The sequence below is a fragment of the Porites lutea genome, chromosome 1, assembly GCF_958299795.1.
Source record: "Porites lutea chromosome 1, jaPorLute2.1, whole genome shotgun sequence".
Lineage (NCBI taxonomy): Eukaryota > Metazoa > Cnidaria > Anthozoa > Scleractinia > Poritidae > Porites > Porites lutea.
In genome coordinates, this window is record NC_133201.1 from 6,093,288 (window position 1) to 6,113,419 (window position 20,132).

At 41.0% G+C, this 20,132-nt stretch overlaps 3 protein-coding genes across 3 annotated transcripts in view; 1 reads left to right on the forward strand and 2 right to left on the reverse strand.

Annotated features, from left to right (window-relative positions):
- LOC140943727 (ATP-dependent RNA helicase DDX19A-like) overlaps positions 1–20,132 on the forward strand; it is a 112,161-nt gene that overhangs the window by 68,899 nt on the left and 23,130 nt on the right. The gene's annotated exons all lie outside the window — the stretch shown is intronic.
- On the reverse strand, positions 882–6,632 carry LOC140937749 (tumor necrosis factor receptor superfamily member 16-like). Its single transcript, XM_073387350.1, has 6 exons — positions 6,603–6,632; positions 4,472–4,882; positions 3,231–3,417; positions 2,340–2,528; positions 2,131–2,172; positions 882–1,384 (listed from the first exon to the last, which is right to left on the reverse strand). The coding sequence occupies exons 1-6, from the start codon at positions 6,630–6,632 to the stop codon at positions 1,083–1,085; spliced, it is 1,161 nt and encodes a 386-aa protein (XP_073243451.1). The 3' UTR covers positions 882–1,082.
- The window catches only part of LOC140943704 (uncharacterized), an 11,659-nt gene continuing 6,760 nt past the window's right edge, over positions 15,234–20,132 (reverse strand). Inside the window, exons 4-6 of the mRNA XM_073392820.1 lie at positions 19,947–20,132; positions 16,999–17,900; positions 15,234–15,847 (exon numbers count right to left, since the gene is read on the reverse strand). The exon at positions 19,947–20,132 is cut by the window's right edge and continues 3 nt beyond it. Of these exons, the coding sequence (XP_073248921.1) occupies positions 15,614–15,847; positions 16,999–17,900; positions 19,947–20,132 (1,322 nt within the window). The 3' untranslated portion in view covers positions 15,234–15,613. The remainder of the gene's footprint in view (positions 15,848–16,998; positions 17,901–19,946) is intronic.

Below are 20,132 nucleotides of genomic sequence, written 5' to 3' on the forward strand. Positions count from 1 at the left end.
CAGTTAAAAAATGATATATGATGATCCTGTCGATGTAAGAATTTCAGTCTCAAACAAGCGTAAGGTCTGATAGGGGGGTCTGGACCCCCTGACCCTCCCCCTGGATCCGCCACTGCACTGGGAAAGGTTCGCAGAAGAGATGTCTGTGGCCCAAGAACAGAATTTCTGATTACATAAAAACTGTCTGGAATCTGGTAAGGAGCCCTGATTGGTTGACGCAGTAGTTATTGTTTGCCAATGACGGACAAAAGACAAACAGTCACAAAGGTCAAATGAAAACACTATGAATCTAAATCAACAGTCATTATTCCGTGTGGAATACATTCTTCTTTAGAAAAAGCATTTGAGTTTTGCTGCAGCTGGTTCACAGAAGAACTCAACTCATATGAACAAAAACAAATATTGAAACCGCATGACTACCAAATTAATCAAGCAAACATTGTTTTACATCATCATTATGGAGTCTCTGATGTTGTGGGGTAGACATCTCTCCTGTGAACTTTCCCTAATGGCTAGGAGCAAGAAGAGATGGCTGTATTTGCAGGCTACTTTAATGGTCCCCTACAACAGCACTGAATGAAAGTTCCTCACACTACAGCAGAACAGTTGTCCAAAGTAGTTATGTTTTCACAGTAACAAGAAACACCCATGTCCAGAAATTTACACTTGAAAAAGGGGCTATTTCACACTATTTGCTAAAAGCTAAAACTTTTTTTGCATCAATTAAACTCCAGAAATAATGGTCCAGTTTCGTTATTTAAGCCTATATTTAGGCATTGAAATTGTTTCCTGTCTTCTGTTGCAATGGACGGCAAGGATGGACATGGATTGCAAGTTGATAACGTTGGGCCGACCTTTTTAAAGCCTGCTAAAATCCATCCAAAAATCATCATGGTTTTATAGTGCTCCCTCATGAAATTGTGTTATATATGTTCTTTAGAACTCTTCAGGAGCATTTTGTGTATGGGTTAAGTTACTTGGTAATGACTTTAGGACAGAAATGGCAGCATTATCCATGTGAAATAGCCCCTTTAAGTATCGCAAGAGTGAAGCTGAAGGTCAAGGACAAACATGAATTCTCCTTACACAGTCTCACACTCGGGAACTTGACCAGTAAGGTATGGCAAAAGCAACGACGCGGCATCATCCCTACGGAGCTCCTTCAAGAACTGGTACAGAGTAAAGACTGTGGCATCTGAGCGCTGTGACCAGTCCTGCAACAGCTTTTGGGTTGCCTCGCATGGTGTGAGTTCCCAATTTTGTGTATATACGCTGCTATAATTCATAAGACCCGCCAGCCTCTTCCAATCCTTGCTTGCGTTTAGGTGCATTGCTAGCCTCTCGGTCACATCTGCTCGGGTTTTACTGAATTTGAAGTTATTTTCTATTTGAACAAAAAGAAAGAGAAGAGATGCTATCACTGATGTCTTTCCTTTTGTTAGAGTACATCACTGTGCATAAGTAGTCCTAGCAATATACAGGATGTTTGCCACATTAACTAGAAAATACAAGTAAATGACTTAGCCCTCCAATCCTGAAGGCAGTTTTAGGCAGTCCCACTCAATCCTTCACTTTACCCTGTTCACAGTAAGTGGCTCAAAATTGAAAAAGGTCCATTTTTTAGCCATTCCTGGCAGTTAACAAGAATCTTGTACCCGCACCTTGAAATCATAGACACCTAGGCATGGTGCCTGAGTATGGTACTCGCTGGGCCCTTATGTGAACACACCCATTTTTCAAGTATTAATGCTAGCATTCAGGAACAGTGCCTGATGATGAGGTCAAGACCTTGTACTCAGCGACAAAAGCTGGCAGTAAGTTCCTGTATGCACACCATTTTGTTAGTTCTGGGACAGTCCAATGCTTTGTACTTGCTGCTCAGCTCATGTTTCAAAATGGCACCTGACAGGGCAAAATGGAGTAACCATGTACACAGTGACATATCAGGTACTCAGGTTGTGTAAACACAACACCACTCTGTACTGTACCCAAGTACTCATTCCCCAGCACCAGGTGTGGACAACCCCCTTAGCGACAGGCCTAGCTACTTTCACATACTTTAATAGCAGCACCCATCATAACGGAGACAGTTCTCTGGTTGATACTACAATCAAGCTTAATCACAGTTACCTTTTATAAGCAATGGGGTACCAGCTGACACAGCACATGATTCTGAAATAAAGATGCCACAAAAGTGTCAGTATCAGTCGTACAATTATTTAAAGTGAGATAAAAACTTCTTTACGACTACAAGATGTTAACATCAAAGGGGCAACCTCATGCTATTCACTACATTTTTGAAAAGCTTAAATGCTTCAAAGTTGTAAAAGCTTCCTCACCTTTTGGACCCGAGCATTTCTTCAGGGTGGTGACTTTAGTTTTAATTGTTTGGCATAAGTTTATTTTCTGGTGAAGAACCAGGCCTAATATGATCAACACTAATAGCATTATGACAGCACGATACCCCCACATCTCATCCTGAAACCTCTTTTGCGCTTTAATCTCAGCTGGTGTTGGGTTAAGGTCAGCTGCAAAATATAAATTAGTAAGAACATCAATTCCTTTTTATAACAACTTTCAATGAAGGGACATGAAGCAAATTAACGCTAAGAAAAAAGTACTCTCACACTTCTATACAAAGTCCTGGCAGCACAAATCTGCAGTAAAAGCCTAATATTAAAACTACAAGTCTACAGAACAGCAGGTAGTTTTTGGAATAACCTTTTCCCAACCAAGAGTCCCATAACTTTTATCTCCTCAAATTCTCATAACTTTTATCTCCTCAAATTCCTGAGAGTGGCATATGGCTCTCTTTGGTGTCCTCAATTATTCTAACCAATCAAACATGCCTATTTCTTTTGTTTTAGAAACTCTATTCGGCTATGACTAATAGGAAAACAGTAAAGATTTGGTTTGCACTTACTATCAGGGATGGTGTTCATACGTTTCTGTAAAGAATTCAATGGTTGAAATTTTCAACATGTTGATGTTGCAATGAATCAATTATTGGAAATATTTTTTTACTGTGGATCAGTGAACTCAGAATTTTTTCTGTACGTTTGGGTGATCAAATTCTCTTTCTTCTTTGATTATAAGATAATCAACAAGACAATGTACACGTTTTGGACTGTCTTCTAAAGGAGACAAAGGAAATCGAGAGTCAACAAGGTTCAAAACTATTAACCTGAATTTAATTTTGTCTTGTAACAATTACATGGCATGTACAGTACCTCTTTCAACAAGCTTAGTCCCAGTAACTGGTTCTTGAGAGGTAATATGTGGAGAAGAGGAAGGGGGTGTACTTGTTGGAAGTTTCCTACAAACAGTGTTTCGTTTTGGCGAACACTCCTCCACCACAAACTCTCCTTTATGGCAGCGATCGCATGGTACACACAGATTATTTAATACAAAGTCTTCCTGAAAAGATAATAACATAAAGACAGTTGCAGAAGAACCACAATTTAAAACAGAAAAATGCAAATGGACAACATGATATCTTCACATGAGAAAATAACATGTTATCTTCGCACATGAAAAGATCACCATCACTATGGCTACAAAACAAGATAAATCGCACCTTTCACAGAAAGAAAACGATATATGTGAAATGGTTTGGTATTTCAATGGTGTTTATGCATAAGAAATAGAACTACCAGATACAAAATTTTCTCTCTCTTCTCCAAATATATTTATCATATAATTACCGACCAATATTGCTCTTGACCAATCGCAAGGCTGTACGCTAACAGTGCCCAGTGGCTCCGGGTGCCTAACTTTTGCTCCTAAGTGACTAGAAAATCTTACCTTCTTCATGTAAATCATATGCTGTGCACCCTGGATTTCACAGGTTCAGAGGTCTGGGCTCTTTTCAACTTTTCTGAGAGCACAGCCTTGAATCGGGGCGCAAGAAATCCCTCAGTTGAGTTCAAACCTTTGAATGTATTCCCGGTTTTCACAATGAGGTCACCAAAATTCAAACTAAGAAACTATTAGTTCTTCCGAGTTTCTACTTCCATGTATGAGGTATTACACCACCTAAACACTTTTATTTTTGCAAATTACCAGGAAAGCTCTTACGTGGGATAAAAACATTACCGATTTTTTGAGATTCTGTTACCTGAACATTCCTCTCTCAGAATATATATTACTCTAATCTTCATGAGTTCCTCAAGCAATGAATACAAGCATTTGTAGGAAAACTCACATTAGACAGATGTTTCTGTTGGTTTCCGGCGGCCAGATTTATGCCCCTCAAAGGGACACCAAAGTGGCACTGTCATACAAAGCTATATAAATTTTGGTGAAACTTTTTTTCCTAATATCTTGCATACGACATATCGCAAAGACTCTTGGCGAGGCTTTTTGTACATTTATCTTCCTTCACTTCCCACGTTCTGGACTTGACAGTGAAAATAGAGGATTACCAACATGAACCTTATCACATAAAAGCAGCCTACAACTATTGTCTTACCTTGCCACAAGCCTTACATACTGCATCCTTGTATTCTTCACAACGAGATACCGACACTAAGCCCTTTTTCATACATGATGTGCATTTTCTGCATTGAAGTGAATGTGGATCTCGATAATAGTTATCTGAACACTTGCATTGAATATCACTAATTGAAGAGCAATTTTTCACTATTGTTTCCTTCTGATCTCGACAGGATGTTCTACAGTTACGACATGCCGTATCTTTATTTTCTTTCGCATTGTATGTGCCTGAACGGCAAGGCAAGCACTGTGTGTCATTAGCTGACGTCTGGCATTCTTTGCTCATAAAGTGGCCTGCAGGACAAAGATTGCAGCAAAGTCCAGAAACTGATGAACGAAACTGTCCTGTAGGACAACTCAGTCCACACACCAGGCCACATGCCCAACACTGAAACAGAATGCAAAGAAATATATTGTCTCTGTTAATGCAAAATGAGGCACACCAATATTACTTTCTTTCACAAGTTCTGAGCAACTGAAAGGTTACAACCATTACAGAATTTTCATAAGAAAATCACGTGTCACATGTTGTGAAAATAGTAAATCACCCATCATGCTGCTATGCATCAAGCTGATAATTTGGGTACCATTAATAATAAACAAGTCACGGAAAACCTCCTTGCCACCCTGTCCCTTCCCCATCCATCTTACTCTTCACAGCAAAATTAATCAACGATAGATTGTATAAATTACAGCTGAACCTCTCCACAATTGCCATCTTGAGGACAGACCAAAGTGGCCACTATAGAGAGTTTTAAACAAGAGTCACTGTATAGACTGTTTGCCAAAAAAAGTGGCAAATGTAGAGAGGTGGCCATTGTGGAGAGAGGGGGCCATTAGTAGAGGCTTGACTGTTAACCATTTAAGCCCCAATATCCACATACAAATTCTCCAAACTGATTTCTATATATTTCCTTAAAGAATGAGTTGAGAGAATGTGACAAAAGATCAAAGCATTTTCTCTTAGGTGATCATTTTATTAATTCTCATAACCTAATCTCTTGACATTGTATGGATATCATTAGGAGAAAATTGATGTCGGTCACTATTGGGACTTAAAGCGTTAACACACTGTAACACTTCATGTAGACTGATACATATTTGATCTGGTATGGTTTATTCACATACTGGAAGTGTGGATTTGTTTTTGATCTTCGGCTGCATGACCTTCAATTTCATGTAAATTCGAACCAATGAAAATTCACCAAAATTCAGCAAAAAAAGGAGTTGGAATAATATAAGTGATGTGGTAAGAAGAACTCCATTTTGCTTAATAAGTAACCTTTTCACTGCCGTCAACTCTGTGGTTTCAAAAGCTCCATGGTGCTAAATGACCTGAATTATAAAAACTTTCATTGAGAAATAATTTGAATTCCTCAAGGGAGTTATTAATAAACAAATATAAACAAAAAAGGTTTAAAAATAGCTAAAGGCAAACCAAGTTTGGTCTTAAAAGTAATGTCAGTTCCTAGAAGTTAAAGTTTGAATTGAATAATAGGTTTACAAATCGACCCAGCTAACTTTAGCTTAGTGCTGTATGAGCTGAGGTTTGATTAAGACATCAAAGGTGGTGGCTTCCTTGGTGTATGAAGCATTGTCAAAAGTCAAGTGAAGCGTGGTTAGGTTAATGATCGTTAGCTACCGATACTATCCTTGGTAACAATAAACTAAGATACAAAAATAAAATGTTTCACCAATAGAAAAATGTTTGCTTCTGTAGTGAAGTAAGCTTGGGATGTCAACATTTTTGCCGCATATTACGAGAAAAAAATTCCACAAATTTATCCACGCTGTGAGCCTGTTCAAAAGAGCAAACGAAGCACCTTTGAACTGAGGACAACATTTGCATTCAAGTTTACCATCAAACACGACACTACAACTTCAGTTTTGACAGTACAGACGACATATTTGAAGCAGAGGAGAAAAAAATCCCTATTTTAGATGATTGTGGAGACAGCATAAATTAGATTTTCTAGTGGCCTAGTGGGTGTTTTATCGGTGTTAAGTCCATGTGTGTCAGACGACGCAGTTGTTTCGATTGAGGTTGGATATCTTTCACTAACAGCACAAACATTCACCTATCTTGTCCAAGAGAAACACATACTCACCAAAAGGGCCACGAAAACACTTAATCTCATCGCATCTGCTAAGAAAACATCTCTTAAAACTAGAAAGTCACTAACCCAGCGAAGAGTATTTGGCAGAAGAAAACTTGTGATGCAACTTATGGCCTTCAAAAATAACGCGAAATTTGATTGGCTAGTCAATTGGCTTCCAGTAGTATCCACCAATAGAATCAATCGTTAGAAACTACATTACTTCGGCATTCCAATACAAGTCCGGGCCTGTCCGGTGGTGAAAAGTTTGCGCCACCGGGGGAAGGGAGCGGCTTCTTTGACTGTGTTTTCGTCATAGCGGAAATCCGTTTCTTTTTGACAAAAGATTTATTTTTTAATGAATGTTACGATAATATTAACCTACAGAAATACACAAAACTATAGGAGAACCATAAAATATCGTAGCAAAACCAAACCAAGTAGGCGTGCTAAAACCACGTGCACAAAACCTCTTTCCGGTCACCCGACTTTGCCCTGATCGCAGAGGATATGGGGCAGTTTACCATGTAAACCCGCTGTGTGCAGCGGGTGAGTAGAAAACGAAGACCTAAGACCTAAGACCCAAAAACGAAGATCCCCCTCAAAATCACTTATAAATATCTAGAAACGGGTATCTCGACCTTAGATGTGTACGAAAGAAAAAAACAATATCTTGAATTATACAAAATTTCGACCAGGGTCTTCGTTTTCTACGCAATCCCCCCTGTGTGAAGAAAACGAAGACCCCCCTCAAAATCACTTGGAAACGGCTGGAAACTGCTTTTAACGGCTTCTAGACACTAAAGGAGTGTAAGAAACAACACGGCTCCTGACGATTAAACCCATGACAACATTAAGATCTCCCGAGTGACGTGGTCATTTAATGTCAGAAGAAATCCGAAATTCTATGGAAAGAGTTTCTGTTTCATTTTAGTTTTACTTTGTAGAATTCATAGCAATACTTATTAAACTCGTGGTACAGTCAAACTCCGTTAATACAGAGTAAGACACTTAGGAGACCGTGCCACAGAAAGTGTCCGTAGTAAGCGGGTTCAATAAGGAGAAGTGTAAGACCTTTCTTTTCCCTGGGACAACGCTCCCTTGTGCTCGCACTCGTTGCAGTTTCTCACATCCCTCCTGTGTACAGGGGCTCCCAACGTCAATATTCCGAAAATATCTGTTCGTAAGACGATTTGAGATCTAAAATTTTCGGTACATTTGTTGTAAGATTTCTTGCTTGCCTGCCTCTCCTAGGATTTTCGAACATCTAAAAAATGGTATAATTGTCCATTTTTAACAGATTTTTACCCTAAAAAGGTTACCTAGAATTTTCCAGAGCCTTTTTTCTGGCTAAAATTTTCGAAAAAGTAAGTTTTGATCCCTATAATTTTCGGATCACTAGACTTTCAGCTAGGATCCAAACGGATGAAAAATTTTTAGGGGATAAAAATATTCCGGCAGTATATCTACCGTTTGAATACTAAAATACGTTCAACAGTGCTGTGTTTAAGTGGTTTTGAACTATATTCCCGTTGGGTGCCCCTGTGTGTGATGTTTAGAGAAGAACTCAAGAGCTGTGAAGAGTCTAGAATTTTATTGGCGAAGCGTTTCTCTTCTGTGCAGGGCTTTTCCGAAGGACACTGAAACAAGTGGCTGGAGTGTGTGTGACAGCACTTTTCATTAAGAGTTTGCAAGACAACAGGTACTTACACGGGTTACCGGTTTTTTTCGGTACAAAGTTATTTCAATACAAGTTTATTAAGTGAAGTTGTAATACAATTCACGTACAAAATACTTGGCTCAAAGAACAAAGAAGATTCACACAAAACATGATGTGTTTTCAGGTTCACGCGCAAACTGGCCGTAATAAAATCTCGGAAACGTTTCTATCGTCAGTAATAAAAATGTTGAAGCTGATAGAAACAAGGCTGGGCATTAACTCAGACGAAGATCTGGGTCAAAATTTTGTATAATTGAAAATCGTCAGGAGCCATGTTGTTTCTTGCAGTCCTTTAGTGTCTAGAAGTCGTCAAAAGCGGTTTCTAGCTGTTTCCAAGTGATTTTGAGGGGGGTCTTCGTTTTCTACCCACCGGGGGGATTGAACGAAGACCCTGGTCGAAATTTTGTATAATTGAAGATATTGTTGTTTCTGACACATCTAAGGTCGAGATACGTACCCATTTCATCTTCGTCCCTTAGGACGTATCAAGGACATGTCATTCTCAAATTTAGCAATTTTACTCATGGATGAATTTTCCCTAATTAGTCCATGTTAACAGTTGAAAAAACCGTGGAAGGTCTAGGCCCAGAAACGGAAATCGGTGAACATTTCTGCCGGCATAAAATATATTTCAGAGCAAGCCTGTGTACCGAACTTATCACTGCAAAACCGGTGGAACCTAACAGAAACGGATGTTGAACCACACACACAAGTTTGCTCAACTATGGCACAACTTGGTTTCGGACTGTCTTATTTAATTTAGCCGAATAAAATAGCTGTTGCCTATAACAAAAAGTCAAAAAAAAAACCGGTTTAGCAAACTTTGCATGTAAAATGTGTTCTATGTGTTAAGAAACGAGCCTAACCTCACGATAATCATTGGGCACCAAGTCCAAGCTCTCCTATTTGGGAAAGCGAAGTGAGCCTCGCGAGAACGCGCGAGCACCCCCTCGCGACTTCGCCGCTCGCGCGCGTGTTCTCGCGAGACTCGCTTCACTCGCCGAGATAGGAGAGCTTGCTCGCAGGCTACTCTCGCGTTTCTCGCTTTCTCTCGCTTAGTGCTCCCCACTGAGCCTTAAGAGGAGGTAGCCACATGTCCCAAAACGTGTCATTCCGGTTTGCAGTGCTGTTGTTTTGCTCAAGCCTGTTAAAGGAAATTCTGCTCCTTTTTCCAATTTTAATTAATTCCAAAAAACTGAAACGGCCGGGTGATGCAAAACACCTGACAGCAGGAGCCGATTACTTGGACCGTCCATCTCCCATATAAGCCCTTGGAGTCAACCCTTTCCGACGAAAAATTTTTTATAGAAATAGCTTTCGCGGAATATTTTCACGCCTTCTCCGTAATATCCAATCAGAGCAGAGCTATGATCATACGTCACACGCTGAGTCACAGAAGCGGGATTTGAATTGCTGCTAACAATGGCGGTAGCCAGCGTGGAAGAGTTATCTGATGATAGTTTTGATATTCTATCGGGTTAAAAATACCTTCTTAAAGCCTAATAACAAAAAGAAAAAGGTGATACACTCATGCGACGTCTTCAAGTTTACTTGTAATCTTGACAGTTGGCTGCATATCATAAGTTTTATCACGAACAACCCAGTCCCGGGCCCTCGACAGCGGGTAAAAACATATTGAAAATCAAGCTCTTTTGTTACTTTACTTTAGTGGTTAACTCACTTGTGCAATGCTTTGGAGCTTTTTACTAAATCCACAAGAGAATAGTTTTGCAGAAGAAAAATTGTGTTGCAACTTATGGACTTCAAAAATAACGCGCAATTTGATAGGCTAGTCAGTTGGCTTCCACTAGTATCCACCAATAGAATCGATTGTTAGAAACTACATTACTTCGGCATTCCAATACCAGTCCGGGCCTGTCCGGTGGTGAAAAGTTTGCGCCACCGGGGAAGGGAGCGGCATCTTTGACTGTGTTTCTTTTTGACAAAAGATTTATTTTTTAATGAACATTAGGGTAATATTAATCTACAGAAATACAAGGCACAAAACTATTGGAGAACCATAATATATCGCAGCAAAACCAAACCGAAGTAGGCGTGCTAAAACCACGTACACAAAACCTCTTTCCGGTCACCCGACTTTGCCCTGATCGCATAGGATATGTAAAAATATTTTTCTTTATGTCGGCTGTGTGCAGCAGCCGTTACTACTTGCCTCATAGGACTCATCGTATGTCTTACCCTAACCCTCCTTTTTTGGCCTGAAAACGGGTATACACTTCGCCTATTTTGGTCCGGAATCGGGTATGGTTTTCGAGGGAACTACGGGAGTGTATGAACGAATTTATCGTTTCAATTCCGAGTGAATAGAGAATGAAGTAGAAATATGCGATTCGAATTGCAATTAACGAAATGTTTTGTTTGCGCTATAATCCACGAAATGATGACATAATTTCTGTCTAAAGGCCAGGTCCGAAAACGGATTTGGATTTTAGAGGTCTGGTCTGAAAACGAGTGTGGAAAATAGCAAATCAGTTACACAACCTCGTTCCCAGGGTTCTCTCCTACCCGCCCTACGGAGCGAGAGAGAGAGAGAAGTTCAACGAGCAGGGATTTTACCTTCAAAAAATTAACTCGCTTGTTTATAACTCAAGATCGTAGATTTTTAGCGATTGGTGTCATCGGTTAAACCGGCGACAACACTAGTGTTTGATTCCTTCTCTGGTAATACACTTGTTTATCTGATAGTTTTGTTTAGGCAGAAATTTACCTTAGTTTCAGTTATATTTGTAGTAGGGTTAGCAAATCTATCTTTCTGTTGCGATCACTGTGTGAACGTTGCGAATAAACCAGACAAAAAAATGTGCGACAAAGGACTCCTCCCTCAGAATTAATTTTGTTCTGGAGCCACGTGACCAGCGTTTTCCAGGGTCTCTCGCTCTCTCGCTCCGTAAGGCGGGTAGGAGAGAACCCTGGGAACGAGGTTGTCGGTTACACATACAGATTGTGTAGGCACCCTGTGACGTGCGTGATCTAAGAGAAAGAGGGCGGAACTGCATTGCAAGCAGTTTAGGCAGCGCCAGTTTTCAACGGGCAAATGGGACATCTGATCAATGACTGCGAAAACTTGAAAAATGACAGGAGCCAGGGCCCAGGGGGTTCCTGCAGGAGCTGACAAGGGAACTCACAATCGCTTTCGGCGGTTTTGACTCTATGGGGTACCCACATAAACTGTGTGGCCCTCCGTTCGAGTTAGGAGAAATGTAAGTAGCCTGCGGACACAGACGTACTTCCGATCGTCGCTTTAAAGTTACTTTTCGGGTGGACAGTAGCCTGTTTCAGGCGTTCAGATAGTAGGGAGCGGTGCGGAGTATTAGGAACCGGTCATTATTTACCTCCTGAGGGGGGGGCGCGGGGGTCACTTGATTTTTAGAAGAACAAACGGGGGCATCAGTCGTAACTAAGAACCCAAAAGGCGGGGGTCACTGAAAACTTTGGAAGGATTCAGGGGACCACTCAAATTTGCTTAGGAAATGAAGACACGGGAGGGGGATAGCAAAAGTCATCAAATGTTATTAGGGGGAATCACTTCAGTGGGGGATCTCTTCAAAGGGAAATTAGCCTGCGAAAACATCCGTTTCTCCTCACTCTTCGCCGCTGGGGACGTTTCGCGCGAAAGAGCGAGGAGAAACGGATGTTTTCGCAGGCTAAAGGTAAATCGGCTAAATTTCACCTTGTTTAGCCGCAAATCCTCCCCCCCCCCTCCCCCCGCCCCCGGGCGATAAATAGTGACCGCTCCTTTTTAAAAAAAGCGAAAAAATAGTCTCCCTCTACTTTTCATCACTTTCTTTACTTCGCAACGCTCCCCACTATCTGAACGGCCTGGAACAGGGTAGGTGGAGAGAAGCGACGACCGGGAATAAGTCTGTGTCCGCAGGCTAAAAATGTCTGGGGATATTAAAATGTATGGGTTCACTTCTTTGGCCAGTAATAGTTGACACTACGTCCGCAGCTGCCCCGCTGTGAAGAGCTTGGGTGTTTTTTTATCTATTTACTTTTAGGGACGGACCATTAGAAAACTTATGGGGGAGGCGGGCGAAGTACAAAAAAATATTCGCGCAAGGGAAAGTAATCGGCTCCTGTGCACGCCAATGAACCCTAAAAAATATTCATACTACGGCCTAAAAAAAATTCATACCATGAATTTGATAACGAAAAAAATTCCTGCTGCTCAAAAATTCCCCACCTTCCATAAATTTTCTAATGGTCCGTCCCTTAACCTACAATCAGTAGAAAGCGGAAAAAGGCTTTGAGAAAGACTATTTGTATTTTTTGCGTTTTCAAGTACGCGCAAGTAGTCAAACAAAAGGTATGGATCGAGGATGAAGCTCGCGCGCTTCAATTTGCGCGTGTGTTCGCGCGTGTGAGACGCTGAAGCTACTCTGAGAAGGAAAAAACGACTTTTTTCAGTCTGAATTTTTTAATGATACAATGTTAATAAACCGTTGGGTGGTTAATATTTTCCTCAGTCAGAATGTACGATAGTCTGGGGAGGAGCGTGCGTGACGACACTAAAAACGGCTGTGTAGCAGACTAAATGTACGAGGTCTACGAGGTGCTTATGTCGCAGGTCAACTGTATCCCGGGGGATACTCCTGGGAATTCTTGGTGGCGGGGTTATGCCGCCCGGTTCTCCAAATCCCGAGCCCGTTTCAGACCAGAAAATGTCATTTTTCACACCCGTTATCAGACCAGACCCATAAAATCCATACCCGTTTCCAGACCTGGCCTCTCGGCAGAAATTATGCCATCATTACTTAGATTAGAGCGCAAACAAAAAAATTTTTCAAGTGCATTTCGAATTCGCATATTTCTGTTTCGTTCTTATTCATTTGGAATCGATCGCATGAAACGATAAATACGTTCGTACGCTCCTGTAGTTCCCTCGAAAACCATAGCCGATTCCAGACCAAAATGAGCAAACTCTATACCTGTTTTCAGACCAAAAAGGCCCACAAACCATACCCTTTGGGGCGGCACATAACTATCAATCAATCAATCAATCATCTTTATTTTAACTCGGAATACCATTCATAAAAACATGAAAAATGTTCTTTCAGAGAGCCGCACAAAAATCATGCAACAAAACAACATCAGTAGGTAACATAGTTATTAAAATGGTACCAAAATTACAAAAGTGAGATAAATGACTTCAAGCTTGTCTGTCCTTTAACAGCGTTTGATGGGCTTTTCCGGAGAAGCTCCCCTCTGATCTATAGTGGAAGTGGTTTTTCCAACCTCAGTATACGGTCTTGGTACAAACGAATTATGTTTGAGTTTCTTAGATTATAGGAGTACATGGAGTTTGTACTACTAAAAATTTGAGCCAAATGATCTGGTGCAATGTGATTTTTGAATTTATACATTATAGTGGCTAATTGCCTTGTCCTTCTTGTCTCAAAATTATCCCACCCAACTTCATCCAGTACCTATATGGCTTATATAAGGGAGTACCCCCCCCCCCCCCTTCACCCCACTGGACTGTATCCTTGACACAAATGCAGCGCAAATTAAAATTCCAAGCACTGATTTAGGTCGATTTACGCAGCTTTCGACAACTGCTACGCAGGCTATGATCAAAACACTTAGGGTCGATTATTTAAACGAAGTTTAACTTAAACCGCGGTTTAGGAAATCTTTGGACCTCCAGATCTCTTCCCATTAGTGGGCCAATTTAAGAAGATAAATGCTTCTCTTGCTAGTCTATATGCTTTAACGAAACTGCCCACTACAAAGGGTGTTTAGATAAAAGCGTTAGGCACTGAAGTGAAAAGGACTTAGAACGCGGTTTTGTTAAACAATCTAAACTCTGTTTAAATAACTGGCCCTTACACTTTCCCGAAAACAAAAATGTGACTTGAGGTTAGGGGATATTTTCCTTCTCATGTATGTTTTCAGACATCCTATCATTTCATTTTAAGATATAAATCGTAGGCTCAAAAAATGGCTCGACACATCCAGAACATCAACATTTGTTTCGCACTGTTCTTGCGACTTAAAATTTTAGCTTTGGCCAACCCACGCTAACGCTCTAGTCTGAGTTTTCGAAGTAAAATGACAAGACAATCCTTCAATTAAAAAAGCTTTAGACAGGGAATACGTCAACCGCTTCCCAGCTCTTAGGCCTCTTTTCCCTGCTATTCGGCGGGCGTATTCCGGCTTGCCGACCGAATACCCAGGGTCTGAAAGGGTATTTTCGGGATTCGGGATTTGACCAAAATACGGTGCGGGAATCGGGAAACCGATAAATATATTGACTGGATCCGGGATTTGACTGTTCCCCGGGAAGCGGGACTCGCCAAAAATTGGGCACGGGATGCGGGATTTATTTTTGCGTGTCTGTTGGGAATGCCGCAAACCGTCACGACCCACTCGTTCTAGCGGCCAAAGCGAATCAACCAGGCGAGCGCTAAGTGGTGTCTCCTTTAAAACCAAATACCCTATGGAGTGTCTGGTTAATAGGTCTTAATGGTTATCTGTCAGAGAGTATTTTGTTTCAATCAGATGCCAGAAAAGTGCACGTGGTGTCATAACATACCAGTTATTGACTCGGTCGAGGCTGTTCCTCTAAACTTCCTATCAAAGACAGTGCGCACGCGTACAGGACAACAGATCACGCTTTCATATCGTGCTCTTTCTTCATACTGAGGTACAAAAAGCTATTTCTTTTTGCAGAAGCCTTTTAAAAACACGCGTAAATTCAAAATATCAATCGAAAGGATCAACCTACATCTTACATTTATTAGCTTTCGTAGAAATTAGACTTTTTAATGTATTTTTCTGGGAAAGAAAGCGGGATTCGGGAAACTGATGAAAAACGTGCGGGATGCGGGATTCTCCCGAAAAAGAGGCGGGAATGCGGGATCAGGATCCCCATTTCCAGACCCTGAATAAAAGGGAAAAGAGGCCTTTGCTAGCAACCTCGTCCCCAGCGCACTTTTCCCTGGCTTTGGAGATGGGGCTGAAAAGCGCCCTGGGGACCAGGTTGCTTTGCTAGCAGGTTACGTCGGCACAGAAATTGAATGCGAATTTTTGTAATCGTTCATCGTTCTGCTGATAATGTTATCCTAAATTACTATACAATATAGTAGAAACTACTCAGTCTAAATTACTCGTTCGCTTAGCAAAAGGTATTTATATGAGGAGAGAGTCTTTCAAAACCCTAAACTACAAACTACAGGGGGGGGGAGGGGCTTAGAACCAGATGTAGTTTTGTTTACAGGTAAATGGGCCTACTTTTTATAACCATGGGGGGTCATAAGCGGAAGTCTTCAGTAATGCTTTTCTATACGACCGCTCCTGAACAATTGTAACTCGAAATTGTTTGGAACTGCTCAAGTTTCTTTATGACCTCTTCCATGTTGGGCCGCATAGTTTGAGCTTCTTCAATACACCACAGTATCAACCCACCAAACTCCCTGTTTGTGACAAGTCTCACTTGCTCTTCACGACTTTCCAAAACTGGAATATTTCCTGTGCACATTTCACAGAAGAGGATGCCAAAGCTGTAAACATCAATCTAAACGAAAAAAAAAGCATAGTTCACCTTTCCCTGAAAAAAAAAATGGACATTGCCCTAATCAATCCTACACAGTCCTAAATTCAGTTGTACCTGGACTACCTGTCGTAAAACACCGATTTCTGTTTACCATTTAGACAAAAAAAAATCAAGTAAAGAAAAGCACATGAAATCAAAATTATTCCACAAATTTCTTACGACTTGAAACAACTCCTACCGTTTGTCTGTGCAAAGATGCGGTATTGTGGGGTCTGCAAAGCTTTTAGTTTTCAGTGTCGGATCCAGACCTTGAGATAAGGAAGGGCGGTGTCCAAAACAATTTTTTTCGGGCCTCAGTTTGGTCTAAAAATAAGGAGGGGGTGGGCCCTCCGGGCCCCTCCCCCGGATCCGCCACTGGCTTTTGTTTCTCTTTCCCATTTTCCTTCTCATACCCTGAGCCTGCGCTTTACTTCCCAATAGGGTCCTTACAAAACTACGACTGCGAGTGGTGACCGTCTCAAACAGAGTAGGTTTTATGAGCAAAACAACAACTCTCCGGAACATACTCTTCACGTGCATCACTCTTTTTGTAATTTCTTTGCCTTCCCTGCATAACTACGACGTGAGATGACTAAATTTTGAGTTGATCCAAGAGAGAGTGAGCTAGATCATTCTCTCTTGGTTGACCTGAGAAAGGGAGCGGTAAGGCGATAAACTTTTTCTATCTTTCGCTCTCCATGAGTTCTCCGTAGAACCGAGTGGATAGAGCGCTCGCCCGGTGTTTGGGAGGTCATAGGTTCGAATCCTGTCGGGGACTCGATTCATCTTCACAATAACCCCATCCTCGTGGACTTGGGGACCGTCAGTTGGATCGGAAGAAAAAGCGCGATGAACTGCCCCTGGGTCTCCGAGGATGCAATATCCCATGAAGTTAACGTTAGTTTGAATCGGGGTTCTGTAACAGCAAAAGAAGTATTTTGTAGCTGTTGTTACTGCTTTGACGGCAATAATGCATTCTCCTTTGCCTTTTGTTCACTCTGTTCCTCGAATTTCCCTTAAGAATTAACCCCGCGCTCGCCTCAAAACACATTCTTTAGTTTCCGGGAACAATAAGTAAATTCATTCTGGACATCACAGTCGTGTTTTTCTGTCACTAACAACAAGAAACTAACCTTGACTGTTTGATTATAAGGATTTCCTGCTTCGGGTGCACTGTAAATCATAGCCCCAGCATCTACTGTCATGATCTCTTGCAGAAATTTAACAGTGCCATAATCTCCCAGTTTTCCTCGCCATTGGTCATTTTGTTTCCATAGCAACACATTGGCACTACTAACGTCACGGTGAACAATGGCTTTGGGTTTTCTTTGGTGGAGGTAGTTAAGGGCGTGAGCTACGTCCAAAGAAATGGTAGTGATTTCTTTTCCACATAGCCGACGTTTCCCTAACAATTTCCGCAAGCTTAATTCCATCAACTCCGTAACAAACAAAGGTGATTCTCCTTGAGTTGCACCTATGAACTGTAACAGGCATGGATGACGGCACCTTGAAGCAATGTCCATTTCCCTTTCAAACAGATCACGTTCTCGTGGAGTGAAAGTCAAGCTCTTAAGTGCTTTTACAGCAACCACAAAACCACGATATCTGCCTATAAAAACCTTTCCGTAGCTCCCCTCTCCTAGGAATTTTTCGCTCATAATTTCAATTTCATCTCGAGAAATCAACCATTCACGTGTCGTTAACAGGGACTCACATTTGTTTAATTTTTCTTTAGCTGTGGAGAGCTCCCTTTGTAGTTCAACATTGTCTTGTTCGCAGTCTCTCAGCTCTTTTTCCAAGTCTGCAAGTTCTTTTAGCTTCAAATGAAAATGTTTCTGGAAGTTAACACCCTCTCTCTCTCCATCACCTCGAAAAATGGTCAGCTGGCTTTGTGAATTTTGTTGTTGCTCATCTTTCTCTCTTACTTGCTCTTCTAGTTCCATCAACTGTCTTTCTATGTTCTGTATATGTTTATCCTTCTCTCTAAGCTCTAGTAAATGTTCCCGGCAACTTTGAGATTCATTCCGTTGTACCACTTAAAAAAAGCACTTTCTTTGAGTGTCAATGTATTTAGCACGGAAGTACTAATTGGGGACACTATTTTTATGTCTCCTACTGGAGACATGAGACCGCCATTTTACGTGGTCATCCCTCCCACGCGAAGGTCTAGCCGTTAACAGGGCAAAGGGAGTACCTTTATTTCTCAGTTATTTTAAGATCATCTGGTGAATTATATTAAGGAATGGGGCACTGCAAATTTGGTGAAGGGTGGTCTGTTTTAGTAGGGATTTTCCCTTTCGCACAAAAATTTTAAACTTAAGATCTACTCCCCATAAGCATTCATTTTTCATTATTACTAATGTGTTATCTTTGTCACGTGACTTGCCACACCCGTTTTGGACGTTTTATTTCAATCCAAATTTACACCACTTTTTAAACTAGGAGTAATCGGAGCTTAGGAGAGCGCGTTCGATATGTTTGTTGAGGCGGAAGGGTGGTTGCGATGTAAATAAATATGATTATGGCATTTTTTGAACGTAAGGGTTGCGTACAGCGAAACCTCTATTTAAACTGTGTATCATTTTAAGAACGTTTTCAAAAGATATCGTATGGTTCGGTGTCAAGTGCTTTTAATCGGAGGAGACATTGGCCAGCGTCGGACGTGTAAATGGAACATTTTGTTTTACTGGCGCGAGTTACAAGGCGCAGTTTCTCAAAGGCCGATTAGTTCTTAACCAGGGATTCTTTTTCTTTCTTCAAAAACATTTCTTCGGATAATTTTCTCTGTTATTTTTAACAGCATCCAATCATCAACTTGTTGACAAAATGAATTACATTGAATTTACTGGTTTAAAAGCTTTCACTTCTGAATTCAAACTTCGCACTAACCCTGTCAAAGCCTTCAATGGAACGTGTGTGCGGCTCACGTCAATAACTTTTCCAGTAATTTGGTCGAGCGTGTTGATTTCAGTGACTCGAGAGTGGCGCTACTGTGGGCTGATTTATAAGTTTTTCCTAATAAATAACATAGAGTTAAAGTGTTCGTTTGTCCGGTACCGAAAATATCACAACTCATGGTCAAATGGCGCCGCCGAGATTCACATCTCGGTAGATTTACTTTGTGGCACAACGGCTGCCGAGCTACACAACTCGTAAATTTACTTTGTGACAAAACGGCCGCCGAGCTGCACAACTCGGTAAATTTACTTTGTGGCATAACGGCCAACTAAACCCGGTTTGATGCATGCACCAGGAGTCGCAGACATTTTCCAAAGACAGTGACGAACCATGTTGAAAAATATGAAGGCTTAATCCAAAGTAAAATCTAACAGCAAACTCCTGAAAGATGAACGCTTTGGACGATTCAGCAATCACAGATCGATGTACGCTTTACGAAGATTCAGCAAACTTTTTAAAAGATGAACGCTTTACGAAGAATATCAGACCTTAGCAAACCTTTGAAAGATGAACGCTGAGGACACAAGAATCACCAAATGAGTTAGCGCGTCAAAGTGAGGCAAAACTTAAGCAAGCGCCTCAAAGCGAGGCAAATGTGTGTCGACGACGAAGACGAACGAGAATGAAATCTCAAGAAAACCCCCCTTATCAATTGCACAGGTCACCCAATAATGCACAGAACACCCAACGCAAATTAGGGGTTGCGTTCTCTTACCTCGAACGAAATAACTCTTGCAATTCAATTTATTTTTTGTCAATGACTATTGTCACAGAGTTTTTTTGGAATTAGTCGGAGTTTTCTTAAATTATCTACATTTTGTAAACTATAACGTTTCTTGTTAAGAGGGAGGCTGGGACGAGAGAAAGATATCGAATAATTACGAAGGAATTGACCATTTCACAAATCCCCGATCAATTCCGCTTATTGACAGTAAATGAAACATTATGGAAGGAAAAACGATGGTGTTCACATTCACTACCGTAGTGTAATCTGCAAAAGTCCAAATTTTGCATAATTATGGCGTGACTGATCACGTGATCTTAAGAAAATGGAGTTAAGAGTCCATTTACATTTACATTTTTGAAAAGCTTAAATGCTTCAAAAATGTAAAAGCTTCCTCACCTTTTGGACCTGAGCATTTCTTCAGGGTGGTGACTTTAGTTTTAATCGTTTGGCATAACTTCATTTTCTTGTGAAGAACCAGGCCTAATATGATCAACACTAATAGCATTATGACAGCACGATACACCCACATCTCATCCTGAAACCTCTTTTGCGCTTTAATCTCAGCTGGTGTTGGGTTATGGT

Bases quoted from the DNA above. Each gene is read 5' to 3' on its own strand.
- LOC140937749 (XM_073387350.1), bottom strand. From the start codon at position 6,632: ATGAGATTAAGTGTTTTCGTGGCCCTTTTG. The intron at 3,418-4,471 runs GTAAGACAATAG...TTATCTTTTCAG, and splicing joins TATGTAAGGCTTGTGGCAAG to GAAGACTTTGTATTAAATAA. The intron at 2,529-3,230 runs GTACTGTACATG...TATATTTTGCAG, and splicing joins GACTAAGCTTGTTGAAAGAG to CTGACCTTAACCCAACACCA.